Below are 13,307 nucleotides of genomic sequence, written 5' to 3'. Positions count from 1 at the left end.
TAAAATGTCCATATGACTCACCACTTGCGACGAACAAATCCCGGACTGAGCCCCCAGTGTTACTATACTAGTGCTTTGAATTTTTTGTTCTTGTGATCTTTTGTTACATTTCTGGGCACTGAAAGTGTAAATTAACTTGCTGGCTATGCAGGCCTCACTGAGCCATCGGATTTCATCAAAAATATCTTAATTTGTGTTCTGAAGATGAACGAAGGTCTTACGGGTGTGATACGGCATGAGGGTGAGTAATAAATTTCATTTTTGGGTGAACTAACCCTTTAACTTTCAAATGTTTTATTTTGATCACAGACATCAGTGTTTACACGGGAAATGTAAAGTTTTATCCCAGTACTCATGTGATAATTATCAAATACAACATTATATTTAAGCCACATGGAATGGAATTTTACCAGGGGAACCCCGCCAAAAACATGGATTTTACCCGAACGCCATTTTAACCTGGTGGACTTTCTACTCGATAGAAATGTAGTGGAGTGAAAATTATCAAATTTGTCCCTTTCAAGGAAAGTCGGTATACGGAAGGAGTGAACCATCTTTCTATATATACTGTTTGATATTTGTCTTTCAATGCAGTGAAGTTAAACTCACAAGTTTCCAGAAAAAAATAATACTCAGGTAAAGTACAGATACTCAAAAAGTGTATAGCTAGTACTCAAGTAAATGTACTTCGTTACTGACCACCTCTGGTGTGAATACAGCGAATCATACACATTTTCGGACACCCTCCCATTCCATAAAACCCAGAACAAGGAAGTCACGTGCTTATCTTTGAACTGAAACCGAAACTAAAAGGACTTTGTTTGCACAGTGAGATGGCGGAGGCTGCTCTCGCGCTCTGCTGTCCAGTCTGTCTGGATATGCCCAGGGATCCCGTGACTATTCCCTGTGGACACAGTTACTGTATGAGCTGCATTACAGGCTGCTGGGATCATGAGGATCAGAAGGGAATCTACAGCTGCCCTCAGTGCAGACAGATCTTCTGTCCGAGACCTGCTCTCACGAAAAACACAATGCTGGCAGATCTGGCAGAGAAACTAAAGAACATGATGCCTGAAGCCACTCTGTGTTACGCTGAGCCCGATGATGTGCCGTGTGACGTCTGCACAGGGAGAAAGTACAAAGCAGTGAAGTTTTGCTCGGTGTGTGTGGTGTCTTTCTGTGAGCTACACCTGAAGCCTCACCGAGTGTCTGCAGCATACGAGGGCCATAAATTAATCACGGCTTCCGGTGCGATCAAGGAGATGATCTGTTCTGTTCACAAGAAACCGCTGGAAGTTTACTGCCAGACAGATAAAGAGTTTGCATGTTTGCTTTGTGTTCTGGAGGAGCACAGAGGGCACGAGGTCGTGTCAGCTGCCACTGAGAGACAAGCCAAACGGGTAAGTTCAGGAATCAGATGAGAAGGTGAAGTTCCATCAGTTTCATTTATTCTGTGTCTGAATTTCATCCACACAAGGGGCATCATTTGTAGGCATTAGCTGATTTTCTATGTTTGTCCACAGAAAGAGATTGAGGAGATGCAAAGTAACTCGAAAAAGAGAATTCAGAGAAGAGAGAGCGAGTTAACGGAGCTCACAACATCAGTGGAGACGATCAGGGTGAGTTTTGGGCAATACTGTTCAACGCCTACATCAATCGAACATTATTTTAAAAGAAGATTCAGTAACACTTTGGTATGGGGAACACTTTTGCCTCAATAAACTCTTAATTTACTGCTTATTAATAGTTAGTAAGGTTAAGTTCAGGAGTAGGATTTGGGGATGTAGAATATGGTTATGCAGAATAAGGCATTAATATGTGCTTTATAAACAGCTAATAAGCAACTAGTTAAAAGTGAGAGTTGTTCCTCATACTGAAGTGTTACTGAAAATTTTGCTAAATTTTGTTTTTTCCTAATAAAAAACAAAATTAAATCCAAAACATACTCCTGGTCATTATGAAACATTCATCACTGTATGCTATTCTAAAGAAATAAAAGGTTCATGACGTATAATTTCAACAAAAGGGCTCTTCACACATGAAATAGTTAACCCTGGGTCAGTCTAAACCCCTGGTTAAACAGAATCCCGGGCCAAGTACATTTCCAATAGCACGTGAAGGCAACATAAATTACTTTTTACCCAGGGTCAAAAGATTTTAAAAGGAGGATAAGCGCAGCGTGAAAGCCCTAAAATGTTGTAGTAATTACACAAATAAAACACCAAAGCCTATTTATGTTGATTTTAAGAATCATTCATTAAAGGGTTAGTTCACCCAAAAATGTTGTTCCACACCTTCGTTCATCTTCAGAACACAAATTAAGATATTTTTGATGAAATCTGATGGCTCAGTGAGGCCTGAGCAATGACATTTCCTCTCTCAAGATCCATTAATGTACTAAAAACATATTTAAATCAGTTCATGTGAGTACAGTGGTTCAATATTAATATTATAAAGCCACAAGAATATTTTTGAAGTGCCAAAAAACAAAACAAAATAACGACTTATTTAGTGATGGCCGATTTCAAAACACTGCTTCAGGAAGCTTCAGAGCGTTATTAATCAGTGTGTCGAATCATGATTTGGATCGCGTGTCAAACTGCTGAAATCACGTGACTTTGGCGCTCCGAATCATGATTCGACACAAAAGAAGTCACTAAATAAGTCTTTTTTTTTTTTTTTTTTTGGCGCACCAAAAATATTCTGGTGGCTTTATAATATTAATATTGAACCACTGAACTCACATGAACTGATTTGAATATGTTTTTAGTACATTAATGGATCTTGAGAGAGGAAATGTCATTGCTCAGGCTTCACTGAGCCATCGGATTTCGTCAAAAATATCTGAATTTGTGTTCTGAAGATTAAAGAAGGTCTTACGGATGTGGAATGACATGAGGGTGAGTAATTAATGGAAGAATTTTCATTTTTGGGTGAACTAACCCTTGAAGGCAGAACGCTGTCACCAAATCACCGAATCTCTTGTGTTTGCTAGCGCTCTGCACAGGAAGCAGTGGGCGACATGGAGAAAGCCTGTTCTGATCTGACGGACTCCATCAAGGCTCAATGCAGTGAGATGATCCATCTGATCAGAGGTCAGGAGGAGACGGCCGTGAGTCAGGCTGAGAAGCTTCAGGAGCAGCTGCAGCAGGAGCTTTCTGAGCTTCAACAGAGAGACGCAAACATTCAGATGCTTCTGAGTTCTGAAGACGACTTCCTGATCCTCCAGGTTCCTTTAACGTCCTCCTTCCTGTAGATCGATGCTTTTAAATGGGTCTGTTATTAACATTAACGCATCCTGTGTTTTGTTGTGTCGTTCGCCAGAGTATTAGATCTCTCTCAAATCCTCAAAAGTGTGAAAATTCACCCAGAGTTAATATGAGTTGTGACGGCTTATTTGGACAAGTGAGGAAATCAATCTCTGACAGAAAAGACAAAATGATGGATTTACTTGAAGAGAATCGCGTACAGTTGTCTGAGGAAGGTGAGGCGACCGCACTGACACAGTCTGAATCTAAATCATTAAATCAAGACATTACAATCACAGTCGAGCTGTTAACTTTGAAATCTTTTTCTGCATTTCTGTCTCCACAGTTCAGAAAGTTCAGATCTTCAAGCCTCTTCACCCAAAGAACTGAGAAGAATTTTTGGAGTGTAAATCTCTTTTTTTTATTTATAAAGCACATTTAAACAATGTAGATTGTTCCAAAATGCTGTACAAAGTACAAAACAGATCTACACAAGTTTCCAAACGCTGAATAATAAAAATAGGATTTAAGAGAAGATTTAAAAATATCCAATGAAGGAGCAGACCTCAAAGTGTTGAAATTCCATGTTATGCAACTCGGAAGAGTTAACAGTCTGTTTTTCTCCCATGCAGATTCCTGTAAACTGACGCTGGATCTCAAAACAGCTCATAACAATCTCCATTTTTCGGAAGGAAACACCAAGCTGACGTGGGGTGTGGTACAGTCGAATCCTGATCACCCAGAGAGGTTTGATAGTTGGTGGCAGGTCTTAAATAAAGAGGGTCTGACGGGCTGCTGGTACTGGGAGGTGGAGTGCAGCGGCACAGTCATCATTGCCGTTTCATACAAGAGCATTGTCACTAAAGGTCCTGGAATTGAATGTGGATTTGGACGCAATGATCAGTCCTGGTGTCTGTGCTGCACATCTTCTCAATACACTTTCTGGCATGATAACATTGAGACCAAAGAGTTAAAAACTCCCAGCTCATCTCGAGTAGGAGTGTATCTGGATCACAGTGCAGGAACTCTGTCCTTCTACAACATCTCTGACACCGTGAGCCTCATTTACAGAGTCAAGACCTCCTTCACTCAGCCTGTCTATCCGGGGTTTGGTTTCAGGCTCGGCTTTTTAGGCTCCATTCAGATTTCTCCCATAGTCTGAAGTACTGAGATTTTAATTTATATAAGTATAGCCATTATAAATGTGGTGAAAATCTATATTTCTATTACACATACACTGTGCAATTCTGAATATTGTTCACTTAAATAGACACCAGTTTTACTGACATTAAAAAATGTTATATATGAACATTTAAATAAGTTTAATCATCTCTCATTATGAGAAATGTATCTTTTCTGTGTGTAAAATTAATCCATGTTAAAGCATGAGTAGGTTTTTGTTTTCCGTGATCTTACGCTCTAAAAATCCTGGGTAAAAAAACAACCCAAGTTGGGTTGAAAATGGTTGTTTTGACCCAGTGATTGGGTTTTTATATAGCAATTTTTAAACAATAGTTGAGTTAAATAAAACTGCCCTCATTTGTACATTTTCAACCCAATTTGGGATGTTTTTAACCCAACCTTTTTTAGAGTGTACAGATAATGGGATAGAAAAAAGAGAGAAAGCTCATAAATGTAATTCAGGTGTCAAATGTTGTGCATTAAAAATGCAGAAATGAGTATAATTTATCTTTTTTTTTTTTTTTTTTTGACTGTTAAGACAGCAAACATAAAGTTTGGACACACTAGGTTGATTTTTTGTTTCTCATGACACCATATACTGCATAACCTAAATAAACAGACTTTATATACTCATATAGGTGTGTATGATTTAGAAGATCTCTAAGCACTATTCCCTTAAAATGCCTTCAAAAAGCGAGATTCAGAAAGACACAGGTCTTTTTGTAGATCTCTTCGGAACAACATTACAACTACAAAATGGATGCCACGAATCTTCTCCCTTCAAAGTGTCATTTGAACTGCACCCATATGTAAGTTTAAAGGGGACCTATTATGCAAAATTCACTTTGGACATAAATGTGTGTTGGCAGTGTGTGTACACAACCACCCTATAGTGATAAAAATCCACCCACTCCTTTTTTTTTAATCCCCATAAATCATAAGCAGTGTCTCAGAACAAGCCGTTTCCAGATCCCTGTCAGTGTGACGTCACAAAAGCCACAGGCCCCGCCCACTAATGTTGACAGACACTTGAACATAGAACCGCCCTGAGCGCGAGTCCGCCATTGCTGCACTGATGAGAATGTCTCCCAAGCGTTTGGGATGGATTAATCCACATAGCTCTCTTCATTTACTACCCAAATCTGAGCCACTGAAAATGAGGCAGATTAATAATAAATAATAAAGCCATATTATTCAAGTATACATTACTGTATATTTGCATCGTGGTGAGAAGGATCTGATTGCAGATAGTGGTTTAATAGAGAAATAGCAAAAGCATACATAGGTCCAAAACTGAAGAAGAACTGAACAACATCCATAGAAAGGACAAGACCTGACAATAAACTGGGGCTACACAAGACTGAAAAGACACATCTGGGAAATGATCAACAAGAAAACTAAAAACATTGACTCGCATAATACACTCAAAAATGTAATAAATACATGAGCCCTTAACCCAGACGTTCTATTTTCTAATATTGACAATGTCACTGAAACATCAAATTATACAATATTTTACTAATAGATTTGTCATGATCACTAGTGAGAGTGCCCTAATCAGCCACTAGAGGGCAGTCCATCCCGGACTCTTGTTTTCACCCATTGGACTACATTACCCATACTCACTTCCCGGACTCATTACACCTTGTCATTGCAACCAGCTGTTCCGTGTTTGTTCATTAGTGTCTGTCTATTTATACCTGGTTTGTCTCTGCTCTTGTTATGGTGTTTTCATGTATGGTTTCCCGGTTCCCCATTTTGGTTTTTGGTTTTCATGTTTTGTGTTTTTTGTATGGACTGCCTTTATGGATTCTGACCCTTGCCTGTCTGTGGATTACGTTTCTGGATTTCCCCAATAAATGCTGCAAATGGATCTTGTTTCCTGGACTTCGTGATTTCCGTGACAAGATCAACAAGGTGGACATTGTAAAAAAAGAAAAAAAAAACAAACAGCTTGCAAAAAAAATGATTATTTGTTTCTTTAACATAGCAAATACACTCTTTTAAGGAACAGTGTAGTTTTTACGAGCAAACAGCAGAAATGGCGAGAAAGACCAGAGAGAGCGCCAGCCCCTGCTGTAATCAGTACAACACAGAACAAGGAAGTCATATGTTCATCTTTTAACTGAAATAGAAACTAAAAGGACTTTGTTTGCACAGTGAGATGGCGGAGGCTGCTCTCGCGCTCTGCTGCTCAGTCTGTCTGCATATTCCTAGGGATCCCATGACCATTCCCTGTGGACACAATTACTGCAAGAGCTGCATTACAGACCACTGGGATGCTGAGTATGCGAAGGAGCGAAACTACAGATCCGTCTACACCTGTCCTCACCCCCGGTGCATACAGACCTTCAGACCACATCGACCTAATCCCAGTATAAACACAGAGCTGGTAGATCTGATAGAGAAACTAAAGAACATGATGCCTGAAGCCACTCTGTGTTACGCTGAGCCCGATGATGTGCCGTGTGACGTCTGCACAGAGAGAAAGTACAAAGCAGTGAAGTTTTGCTCGGTGTGTGTGGTGTCTTTCTGTGAGCTACACCTGAAGCCTCACCGAGTGTCTGCAGCATACGAGGGCCATAAATTAATCACGGCTTCCTGTGCGATCAAGGAGACGATCTGTTCTGTTCACAAGAAACCGCTGGAAGTTTACTGCCAGACAGATAAAGAGTTTGCATGTTTGCTTTGTGTTCTGGAGGAGCACAGAGGGCACGAGGTCGTGTCAGCTGCCACTGAGAGACAAGCCAAACGGGTAAGTTCAGGAATCAGATGAGAAGGTCATATTACAGATTGTTTCCAGTAACAAACAGGAAAATAACAGAGCCAATGAGGCAAATTTAATCAAATATGAGACTAATTCAAATTCAAGACAATATTATTCAGATCAATTCAGTTCAATGTTGATTCAGGTCAGAAAAAGCTGATGCAAGCAAGCATGTATTGTCTTGATAGTCTTGAAATCTGTAATTTTGACTAGTGAAATGTCACCATAGGCTGCCATTCAATTTCAATTGTTAAAGGATTAGTTCACTTTTAAAGAAACTTTTCCTGATGATTTACTCTATGGAGGACCAGGGGTGCCACTTAAAAATAAAAAGAAGAATCAATTAATTAATTTAAAACGATCTTTACCACTCGATTGACATATGGATAAAGAAAAGCATTTGCCAATTTCTTTTTAAAAAAGCGATTTAATTGCGCATTTTATGGAAGCCCGTTTCCGCCACTAAAAAAAAAAAAAAAAAACTCCACCTAAAAAAAAAAAAAGATTTATTGCGACTTTTTATATCAGAATTGCGAGTTATAAAGTCAGAATTCTGAGATATAAAGTCGCAATTGCGAGTTATAAAGTCAGAATTCTGACTTTTTATCACGCAACTGCGACTTTATATCAGAATTCTGACTTTTTATCACGCAATTGCGACTTTTTATCTCAGAATTCTGACTTTTTATCACGCAATTGCGACTTTATATCAGAATTCTGACTTTTTATCGCGCAATTGCGACTTTTTATCTCAGAATTCTGACTTTTTATCACGCAATTGCGACTTTATATCAGAATTCTGACTTTTTATCACGCAATTGCGACTTTTTATCTCAGAATTCTGACTTTTTATCACGCAATTGCGACTTTATATCTCAGAATTCTGACTTTTTATCACGCAATTGCGACTTTATATCTCAGAATTCTGACTTTTTATCACGCAATTGCGACTTTATATCTCAGAATTCTGACTTTTTATCACGCAATTGCGACTTTATATCTCAGAATTCTGACTTTTTATCACGCAATTGCGACTTTATATCTCAGAATTCTGACTTTATATCACACAATTGCGACTTTATATCTCAGAATTCTGACTTTTTATCACGCAATTGCGACTTTATATCTCAGAATTCTGACTTTTTATCACGCAATTGCGACTTTATATCTCAGAATTCTGACTTTTTATCACGCAATTGCGACTTTATATCTCAGAATTCTGACTTTATATCACGCAATTGCGACTTTATATTTCAGAATTCTGACTTTATATCACGCAATTGCGACTTTTTATCTCAGAATTCTGACTTTATAACTCGCAATTGCGACTTTTTATCTCAGAATTCTGACTTTTTATCACGCAATTGCGACTTTATATTTCAGAATTCTGACTTTATATCACGCAATTGCGACTTTATATCTCAGAATTCTGACTTTTTATCACGCAATTGCGACTTTATATCTCAGAATTCTGACTTTATATCACGCAATTGCGACTTTATATCTCAGAATTCTGACTTTATATCACGCAATTGCGACTTTTTATCTCAGAATTCTGACTTTTTATCACGCAATTGCGACTTTTTATCTCAGAATTCTGACTTTATAACTCACAATTGCGACTTTATATCTAAGAATTCTGACTTTATAACTCGCAATTCTGAGATAAAAAGGTCGCAATTAATGTTTTTTTTTTTTAGTGGGTTTTTTTTTTTTTTTTTAGGTGGAGTTTTTTTTTTTTGTTTTTTTTTAGTGGTGGAAACGGGCTTCCATAGCATTTAAAATGATTTACTGATGTATTTTTCTTATTGTTTTATTGATCTACGTTTTAAAAAATTAATTAAATATCCAATTTCAAATTTGTCTACTTATTTATACATTCAAAAAATATTTTTAAAATGTATTGTTTTATTAAACTACATTTAAAAACAGGAATTAAATAAACAATTTTAAATATGTCTATTAATTTGCCCATATAAAAAGTGATTAATTTATATACATTTTAATGTTTGACAGTGTTAGTTTCTGATATCACGAATGTGATTGTTACTAGTAAAAAAGATATCTGAAATTATATTGATATCACTAATACATTTTCAGATATCAAAAATAAAAAATTTTACTATAGTAGCAATTCAGTTGTTGATATCAAGAACTGACGTTTCAACCCTATGGAATCCCAAGTCTGCCAAAATTAAAAATAAATAAATACATAAGAAATGTAAAAAAAAGCAAAAATAAATAAATATACATAGAAAAGCAAAAAACAAAAATAAGCATCTTCAGCAGATCTGATAGCAGGGACTCTGAAATGGAAGCGCTTGATATTTCCCATTATTAATCATTTGTTTGATTGAGATTCGGGCACCGGTCAGAACACGGAAAGGATCCGCGCACATATGCTACAGGGAAGTCGACGCAAGCATATTGATCAATGCATTTGAAACGAGACCACAAATCCACTTCACATTCATATCTCTTACTTTTACGTGCACAACATGTGACAAACGCTTAAAATACTACGCATATTTCAAAGATCCAAAATAGAACGATGCATCAGTTACAGTTGAACATTTTCAACTAGTGCCAATTGAATTCTTGATATCAAAAATTCACATTTTTTACTAGTAAGGATTGTATTTCTGATATGTGAAACTGGAATTTCAACTAGTAAGAAATAAATTCTTGATTTCAACAATTGAATTTGAATGGCAAATCAAGAATTGAATTGTTGATATCAAGAATTCATATCCTGAGAATGAATAAAAGTCAAAACGGCTTGCCATATAGGCTATATCACATATGAATATGAATTTCATTTATTCTGTGTCTGAATTTCATCCACACAAGGGGCATCATTTGTGGGCATTAGCTGATTTTCTATGTTTGTCCACAGAAAGAGATTGAGGAGATGCAAAGTAACTCGAAATCGAGAATTCAGAGAAGAGAGAGCGAGTTAACGGAGCTCACAACATCAGTGGAGACGATCAGGGTGAGTTTTTGCACTAAAAATGAGTTCCTCTCAGAACCTTAAGGACATGTCCCCATTGAAATCCATTAAAACTGCTTTTTTTTAAATCCAGGGGCCATTTAATTATAAAATGATGCAGTCTTTGTTAATAGGCTTTCATTCTGTTGGAAAGGCTTCAAAATTTGTGCACAGATTGTGCCACTTTCTCAAGTTTGGCCCATAAAGCAAATATTTTCAGCTTATGCATATTATCTGTTTAGAATAGATGTTTATAATGTCGTCAATGAATGGCATGCTTCAGGCTTTAATAAGATTTTAGGCTGGTGTCCTCCATGATTCCTGTTCCTTCCGACAGCAAAGCACTTGAGCTCGTAATCACAAAGTGGGAAGTAGGAAATTTCCGATAGCACGTGCATAAATCACTGCATGAAATGTTCCTTCACCCGGGGTCAAAAGCGGAGTTTAAAGCACTGATTAGCGCAGTGTGAAACAAATAAAACATGTTGATTTCAAGAGTCATTCATTAAGGCAGGACGCTCTCACCGAATCTCTTGTGTTTGCTAGCGCTCTGCACAGGAAGCAGTGGGCGACATGGAGAAAGCCTGTTCTGATCTGACAGACTCCATCAAGGCTCAGTGCAGTGAGATGATCCATCTGATCAGAGGTCAGGAGGAGACGGCCGTGAGTCAGGCTGAGAAGCTTCAGGAGCAGCTGCAGCAGGAGCTTTCTGAGCTTCAACAGAGAGACGCAAACATTCAGATGCTTCTGAGTTCTGAAGACGACTTCCTGATCCTCCAGGTTCCTTTAACGTCCTCCTTCCTGTAGATCGATGCTTTTAAATGGGTCTGTTATTAACATTAACGCATCCTGTGTTTTGTTGTGTCGTTCGCCAGAGTATTAGATCTCTCTCAAATCCTCAAAAGTGTGAAAATTCACCCAGAGTTAATATGAGTTGTGACGGCTTATTTGGACAAGTGAGGAAATCAATCTCTGACAGAAAAGACAAAATGATGGATTTACTTGAAGAGAATCGCGTACAGTTGTCTGAGGAAGGTGAGGCGACCGCACTGACACAGTCTGAGTCAAAATCTTACATTAAATCAAGACATTACAAACAGGTGAGCTGTTAAAGCCCATTCACACCAGGAGCGATATCGTTGGAATTACAGTCTTTTTCCAGCTGATGAATCAGAATCAAACGTTAGAAGAAACAGAACATTATTGTGGACACTGATATTGTTCTCGGTGTGAAAGGCCCTTTACAGCTTTTATTTAATATCCTCTTTCACTCAAAATGACGTCACATTACAGAGATTTGACTTTGAACTCTTTTTCTGCATTTGTCTCCACAGTTCAGAAAGTTCAGGTTTTCTAGCCTCTTCACGCCAAGAACCCAGAAGAATTCTGAGTGTAAATCTCTTTCTTTTTTCTTTTTAAAGTCTTGAAGTATGTGAAAAATCGAAGGGTTTTCAATAACAACCTGTTTTACGTTAAGAAAGCAAACATACATTGGTGTTTTATTTTCTTATTATCTTAAAGATTTCATTTATAATCATTTGCTATTTATGTAGTTGTCATTGATTTATCATTTTTCATAATATTATTATTATTATTTGATTTACATCATTTATCCATTAATCATTTTACGTTTTTATATTACTTATTATTTCCTTTCTATTGCTGATTGTGTGGTCTAGAGATGTTTGTCTCCATTTCAAGGTTTTAATCGATGTGTGAAGCAGTAATTTTTCATTGTTTTTCTGAGCATTGAACAAACTCTATTCAATAAACTCTGCTCTTTTATTATCATCACTTCATCTTCTGCTTCTGCTGAGATTTTAATCTAATGTAGCATTTATACATTTGGTGAAAATCTGTGTTTCTAGTCCTTCTGCAGTGTGCAGGTCTGAATATTGTTCACTCAAATAGACACCAGTTATACTGACATTAAAAAAAAAGTTATATGAACATTAAAAATAAGGTGCATCTAATCAGTTTAATGTATATTTGCATCGTGGTGAGAAGGATCTGATTGCAGATAGTGGTTTAATAGAGAAATAGCAAAAGAATACATAGGTCCAAAACTGAAGAAGAACTGAACAACATCCATAGAAAGGACAAGACCTGACAATAAACTGGGGCTACACAAGACTGAAAAGACACATCGGGGAAATGATCAACAAAGGGACTAACATGGCAGAGGAAACCAGAGAACCGGGAAAAATGCAAACTAAAGGACTGTCCCGCCCCCTCCACTGATGTTGCTAAGCAACCAGTGCAAACACACACGCCACTCATGGCTTCCCGGGAACTGGACGCAGAGTCGGGCAGATCATCGCTGGAGGACAGAGTGTCTCTGTTCGGCCGGCTGATGGAGAAACACAGGACTGGCAGGAAGGTTTGTGATGTTCTTCTGTTCTCTGGAGGAGCGTGTCAGATTTCTGCGGGGTTACGCCTCGACAACACAGCGCTAGTGCACACTTCAGTGCACACTTCAACCCTGAGCTTGTTCAGACGCAGGACTTCTGTGTGCCACCGGTATCACAACTCACAGATTTACAAAGAACTTTCTGCCTTGGAGACTTTATTCCATGATACTTTTCAAATGTCTTCACTGTAAAAAGAATTGTTGGTTTAACTTAAAAAAAAAAGTAAGTTATTTGGTTGACTTAAAATTTTGAGTTCATTGATATTACATTTAAGATATTATACATAGATACAAACTCAAGATATTATGTTGTCTGAAACACATTAATTATTGAAGTTGATTTGACAAAAGAAAAAAATGTTGTGATAACAAATCATAAAAATATTTTTTTACAGTGTTTAAATATTTTAATTTTGTCCTTCTGCCAGATCAGCATTACTGGTAACTAAATAAAACTAAAACTTTTTCAGAAATTAATATAAATATATAAATATTACATTAAATATTAATATTAAAACTTCAAGATAAAATAAATCTGAAATAAATTACAGTTTAAGTTGAATTTAAGTAAAATGACTAAAAACTGAAATAAAAATAAATTAAAGCTATATAGAAATACCTTAAACGTAATAAAAATGACTAAAATTTAAACTAAAAATATATTTTAAAAATATGCATAAAAACTATAATATATAAATACTAAAATACCAG

General features: G+C 37.1%; 2 protein-coding genes across 3 annotated transcripts; both read left to right on the top strand.

Annotated features, from left to right (window-relative positions):
• The first annotated feature begins 818 nt into the window (after positions 1 to 818).
• Positions 819 to 5,041, top strand: LOC137007855 (E3 ubiquitin/ISG15 ligase TRIM25-like). Its single transcript, XM_067369540.1, has 6 exons — positions 819 to 1,400; positions 1,524 to 1,619; positions 2,996 to 3,229; positions 3,325 to 3,484; positions 3,595 to 3,654; positions 3,881 to 5,041. The coding sequence occupies exons 1-5, from the start codon at positions 834 to 836 to the stop codon at positions 3,636 to 3,638; spliced, it is 1,101 nt and encodes a 366-aa protein (XP_067225641.1). The 5' UTR covers positions 819 to 833; the 3' UTR covers positions 3,639 to 3,654; positions 3,881 to 5,041.
• Positions 5,042 to 6,062: 1,021 nt separating this feature from the next.
• On the top strand, positions 6,063 to 12,093 carry LOC137007856 (E3 ubiquitin/ISG15 ligase TRIM25-like). 2 transcript variants are annotated; one of them, XM_067369542.1, is made up of 5 exons: positions 6,063 to 7,185; positions 10,094 to 10,189; positions 10,733 to 10,966; positions 11,062 to 11,221; positions 11,521 to 12,093. In XM_067369542.1, the coding sequence occupies exons 1-5, from the start codon at positions 6,595 to 6,597 to the stop codon at positions 11,541 to 11,543; spliced, it is 1,104 nt and encodes a 367-aa protein (XP_067225643.1). In that variant the 5' UTR covers positions 6,063 to 6,594; the 3' UTR covers positions 11,544 to 12,093. The 2 variants fall into 2 exon arrangements, with proteins under 2 accessions (XP_067225643.1, XP_067225642.1); XM_067369541.1 differs by lacking the exon at positions 11,521 to 12,093 and having other exon boundaries at positions 11,062 to 11,389.
• The last annotated feature ends 1,214 nt before the right edge of the window (positions 12,094 to 13,307 follow it).

This window comes from Chanodichthys erythropterus, chromosome 19 (assembly GCF_024489055.1).
Source record: "Chanodichthys erythropterus isolate Z2021 chromosome 19, ASM2448905v1, whole genome shotgun sequence".
NCBI lineage: Eukaryota > Metazoa > Chordata > Actinopteri > Cypriniformes > Xenocyprididae > Chanodichthys > Chanodichthys erythropterus.
Note: the sequence above shows the minus strand (reverse complement) of the source record. Positions and strands in the feature narration are given on the sequence as shown.

Bases quoted from the DNA above. Each gene is read 5' to 3' on its own strand.
- LOC137007855 (XM_067369540.1), top strand. From the start codon at position 834: ATGGCGGAGGCTGCTCTCGCGCTCTGCTGTCCAGTCTGTCTGGATATG. The intron at 1,620-2,995 runs GTGAGTTTTGGG...TGTGTTTGCTAG, and splicing joins CATCAGTGGAGACGATCAGG to CGCTCTGCACAGGAAGCAGT. The intron at 3,230-3,324 runs GTTCCTTTAACG...GTCGTTCGCCAG, and splicing joins ACGACTTCCTGATCCTCCAG to AGTATTAGATCTCTCTCAAA.
- LOC137007856 (XM_067369541.1), top strand. From the start codon at position 6,595: ATGGCGGAGGCTGCTCTCGCGCTCTGCTGCTCAGTCTGTCTGCATATT. The intron at 7,186-10,093 runs GTAAGTTCAGGA...GTTTGTCCACAG, and splicing joins CTGAGAGACAAGCCAAACGG to AAAGAGATTGAGGAGATGCA. The intron at 10,190-10,732 runs GTGAGTTTTTGC...TGTGTTTGCTAG, and splicing joins CATCAGTGGAGACGATCAGG to CGCTCTGCACAGGAAGCAGT.